The 5,090-nt window shown below is 32.2% G+C and overlaps 1 protein-coding gene across 1 annotated transcript; it reads left to right on the forward strand.

Annotated features, from left to right (window-relative positions):
- The first annotated feature begins 302 nt into the window (after positions 1 to 302).
- Positions 303 to 1,875, forward strand: LOC123221021 (transcription factor bHLH18-like). The gene is made up of 4 exons (XM_044643722.1): positions 303 to 338; positions 487 to 1,047; positions 1,153 to 1,524; positions 1,648 to 1,875. The coding sequence occupies exons 1-4, from the start codon at positions 303 to 305 to the stop codon at positions 1,720 to 1,722; spliced, it is 1,044 nt and encodes a 347-aa protein (XP_044499657.1). The 3' UTR covers positions 1,723 to 1,875.
- The last annotated feature ends 3,215 nt before the right edge of the window (positions 1,876 to 5,090 follow it).

The raw sequence follows: 5,090 nt of genomic DNA on the forward strand, positions 1-5,090 counted from the left end.
TTATGATTCCATCTCACGTCAATGGGAGAGTTGAATAAAGAATTAGCAGACAAAGACAAAACTCTCACACGTGGGTAATCCCAGAATTGATGGATCACACCACTATAAGAACAGGAGATGTAAAAGCTTATTTTCAACTTTCCCGGAAAAGAATAACAAGAAGGTATGTTGCTTAAAATTGCCTACTTCTGTTTGGATTTTTTCACCTACTATGAAATAATATTAAATCCAGGTGCTTATCTTTTCAGGGTCATCTAAATTGGTTGATTTGTTCTAAAATTAAAAAGGGAAGCTGAAAAAAAATGGATGTGTCATCAGCCAAATGGTTATCTGAGCTGGTAAGATCACTATGGTTAATCTCTTTGATTTTCTTCTTTTTCTTAGAATCAAGAAATCCCCAGTTGATGTTGATCCCTTTGATTAAAGATGAAGTTTATTTTCATTTTCTTGTGTTAGTGTTTACTGTAATTTCTTTTGGGATTTCAGGGAATGGATGAGTACAACATCATTCATCAATGCCATATGGATTCTCTTTCGGAGCTAACCAACACACAAGACATAGCAATTGCACTGGAAGGGAACTTAAAACAATCATTTTCTTCAGAAAGCAATTCCTCTTACCCAATTTTCACAACCAAAAACAATTCAACTTTCAGTGGTTCTTCTAATGAAACGAACTTTGAGCGACCTACAAAGCAACTTAAGACGGCTAACAGCTGGAACTCCGGCACCACCACCGACCACATATCGCCAAATAATTCTCCACCAACCTCTCACTTCCTTTCTTTCGAGAAATCGAATTGCTCCCTGAAGCCGCCTAAAGACGAGACAGTGACTTCTGGAAATCTTTTCCAGCATTTGGCTCCAAAGAATTCCTTAGAGAGCCAAAATTACGCTACAGGAATCAACCATGGGACTAAAAGGTGTTATTCAATGATAAGAACTCCTTCGTTGGCTCATGATCACATTATGGCTGAAAGAAAGCGAAGAGAAAAGCTTAGCCAGCGATTTATAGCTCTTTCAGCTATTGTTCCTGGCTTAAAAAAGGTACCATATATAAATATATGTATCTTTTTAATTTCTATCATTAAAATTCACCTTTTAAACATCGGCGTAAGACTTTTAAATTAATTCCTTTGGTTCTTGTTATAGATGGACAAAGCTTCAGTTCTTGGAGACGCTATAAAGTACGTGAAAGAGCTTCAAGAACGTGTGAAAGTCCTCGAGGAACAGACAAAGAAGAAAACGGTGGAATCAGTGGTTTTTGTGAAAAAGTCTCAGGTATCTTCAGAAGATGAAATCTCATCATCCGGTGAGAATTTCGGTGGTATCCCCGACGCAGTACTTCCAGAAATTGAAGCAAGAGCTTCAGATAAAGATGTCCTCATCCGAATCCACTTCGAGAACAAGAAAGGGTTCCTCCCAAAAATGTTAACTGAAATCGAGAATCTTCATCTCTCCATTGTCAATAGCAGCGTCTTGCCCTTTGGAAATTCCACTCTTGATATAACCATAATCGCTCAGGTAAAGAGCCTGAACAGATATATGAATTCTTTACCTTTAGTCTAAACAGGAAGTTAAATTAACTGGGTTGAAATCATAGTACAGTCAAATGTGATAAAAAATTTTCGTTTCAATTATTTGCAGAAGAACGAAGAATTCAGCTTGACAATAAAAGATCTCGTGAAAGACCTAAGAATGGCTCTATTGAAGTTTATGTGACAATGAGAATTCTAATCTTATACCTGTAGATCAGAAGAATGTGTGTATCAGTTCAAGTAATGCTTTAACACATCAAGTACTTTTTAGATATCACTAGAGAAACTTGGGGCTGTAAATTAATGTCTTCTTTTTTTTTTTTCAACCATGTCTACCATTTTCAACCCTTGTTTCCCCACGTTTCAATTTGCTGGAGGCTTTTTTTTTTTTTTTTTTTTTTTTTTGCGTGGTTCACTTTATGTTAATAAACCGCGTTGACTTACCCACATCCTGCGAAAGAAATGGCCATGGCTAGCTATACGATACCGTAGGCTTTTCGAGAGGGGCTTGAGATTTTTCAATATTCTTAATAATTCCGGGGATGATGGGATCTCAATCTTTCAAACAGAAGTTCATGGTCTTTATTGCTGCAGAGATATAAACAGGCATTCTCTCAGGAGACTGGATGTAGTTTCTTTTGAGGGTCATTGCGGAATTTTATTTTTTGGTTTCTGTTTGAAATCCTTTATTAGAGCTGTGAGGGAGTTGTGATTTTTTTATTTTCTTCTTTCTTAATGTAACTTGCAATAAAATCTCAGTTTTTTTACCCTCTAATTAATTGCATTTTTATTATTTATGATGACAAGAGTAAAGCTATCAATGAATTGTGCAAATGATGAGGCCACTCTTCATGATTGATACACATACTATGTGAATTATTAATTATCCAGATAATTTGATCAATACAAGTGCGGAAATCAATTATTGTATCGATGTCAATCACCCACTTTGGTTAATAAATTTTACTGAATGAAAATGTACAAAAATCATTTTACATATATATTTTTTATTCCAATTTTTTTGTTTCAAAATGAGTTTGAAGGTGGACTATAATTTTGAAATGGTAGAGGTTTGAATAAAATTTTTAGCAGGATTTTGCAAATCTGATTAAAGTGTGGGAGCATTTTTGAAATTTTTATTCTATATATCTTTTAATAGTTAAAAAATGATAATTACATCTTTAAAGAATTGAACAACATATACTATATAGCTAGTAATTATAGTATATGGACATACATAGAGCTAGCAATTATATCATAAATACAACATATACTATAATAACACATACAACAGAGATAATAACAACATAAATATAAGCCTAACAATCTAGCTAGCTATGAAATAATTGTATGTTCATCTTAATCCTAAGTCAGTTCTGCATTGTCACAACCAAAATCAAATTGTCATCCCATACTTAGGTATCTGATGAATTTCAATGTGAATATCTCATAATCAATTGATCCTTAAGCCTATTGTGGGACATCATCCCACCTTAACAATCTAAAGGGTGTGTGAGAACAATGCATCTAGAATCTGCACAAATGTGTTATTTGCTCAATTATCTTAGGGATGTACATTGTATACCAAAGCATCAAGTTAATGAACTTGTCTTGGTTAGCTTTGTAACTTTTGATTGAATTGTACACTGTGATCAACCACCCCAACAAGCAATATACATCACAAACCCTCTGTGCACATTTAAAATTGACCAATATGTACATTTGTAAACATGTATTAAACTATCACTTCCACTTGATCAATATGAAAGTAACAAAAATTTTGTTCAAGTAAATAATAGTTTACTTTATCGATAACACTCCAAGGTGTGAAATATTGGTCTGAACTGATCTTTGGAATGAAATCTATAAATATATAGGGCCACCTACAATCATTCCCCACGTCAAATCTGTTACTAGTGACCATTAAAACTATGAAAGTCATTATAGCATATTGTCTCAACAATGGCATTTTTAGCATCTTTGGATAGTTGCACACAATCTCGTATAAATACAGTTAAATCTATAAGATGTAATACATTTATATCGATTACCTTTTTATTGTTTACATCCGATAAACCAATATAACAACACCAACTTTATTATGTATCTTCATCTTATCCCTTCAAGATGCCACATTATATACGGACACCAAGTTAGCACGTCATTGATGAATTATTTGAAAAATACTTTTAGTATATTTTTTGTGTTATAGATCATAAAAACATACATAGAAACATTAGTAAGATGACTGAATCTCAAAGTTGTTGCTAATGTATTAAACCCTAAACTCTTGCATAGTATTGAATGTGCCAATACATTGCTGAACCTTGATTCTTCTAGGTTTAGAAAGGCTTTAAAACATGTCATGTGGAAGAGTTGTTTCTAATGATCGTTAAGCCTCACACAAATTTTTGGTCATCATGTCCTTGCATCTTTTCATATAACTTCACCTTTTAAGTTGTGAAATGACTAAAAACTTCTCAACCACTTGTTTAAGTGGACTTGAACAACCTTGTAGTCTCATTTTACGAGTCGATGTTACATTTTAGAAAAAATCTCAAATTGTAGTTAATGCTCAAAAAAATTATACAAATTCATAAAAAAGAATACAAAAATATTTAGAGAATAATGAAACTCTTGAGTACACCGAGATTTCACGCCTATTGCGTATAAATTATGTGTAATGAGAACTTTTCAATTTTCCCTCGCTATGCATCAACGTCCAAATTTTATTAACCACTGTACAAATACTGAAAAATCAATAACCCCGTACTATATGTAACTATATTGCATTAAACTTATAGTAAACCCCATATACACATAATCTATATTTAAATAACCCCAAATCTTAGTGAAAATTTCAACTGCCCTCACTAGAAATAATGATATTACAATAAACCTCTAATTCATGTAGTAAAATGTATAAGCATAGTGAAATATCAAATACCCCCTATGTGTAATTATATTGCATTAAACCCCTGAATAAGTGTTTTAAAATTATAATTAAACCGCCAAATAATTGCAGTTAAATTACGTGCTCTATAATTACAAATTGTAAATAATATCTTAAAATATATCATTTTATGTAATATTATTATCTCACATATCATGAAGATTTGGTGTTGCGATTTTTTTAATTGTCCACTGATGACGCAGATTATGTCATAATTAATTAGCTAGCATCTCAATGTTCAGCTATCAAAAGATTGGTTAATGGGAAAGCAATTCCCTCCGACCTAGTTGTAATTAATTGATTTTACTCATGTTAATGATGTTACTCGTGAAAAAAATGTTGTATTTTGACCAAAATGATGCTTTGACATTCATGGACGAACCAATTTATGAAAATTAAGAATAATCTTGAACAAATGAGTCTACACTCTATTACATTCAATGGGAATGCACACTAAGAATTGATATCATTGGCAGGAAATGTCCAGTTAAAATGATTGAATTCTCAAAATTTTTTATTAAAGGTTCCAAGTTTTTTTATTTTTCTATAAAAGGTATCAAAATTTTAGTGTTTTATATTAAAAATACTAAATAAATATA

Source organism: Mangifera indica, chromosome 1 (assembly GCF_011075055.1).
Source record: "Mangifera indica cultivar Alphonso chromosome 1, CATAS_Mindica_2.1, whole genome shotgun sequence".
NCBI lineage: Eukaryota > Viridiplantae > Streptophyta > Magnoliopsida > Sapindales > Anacardiaceae > Mangifera > Mangifera indica.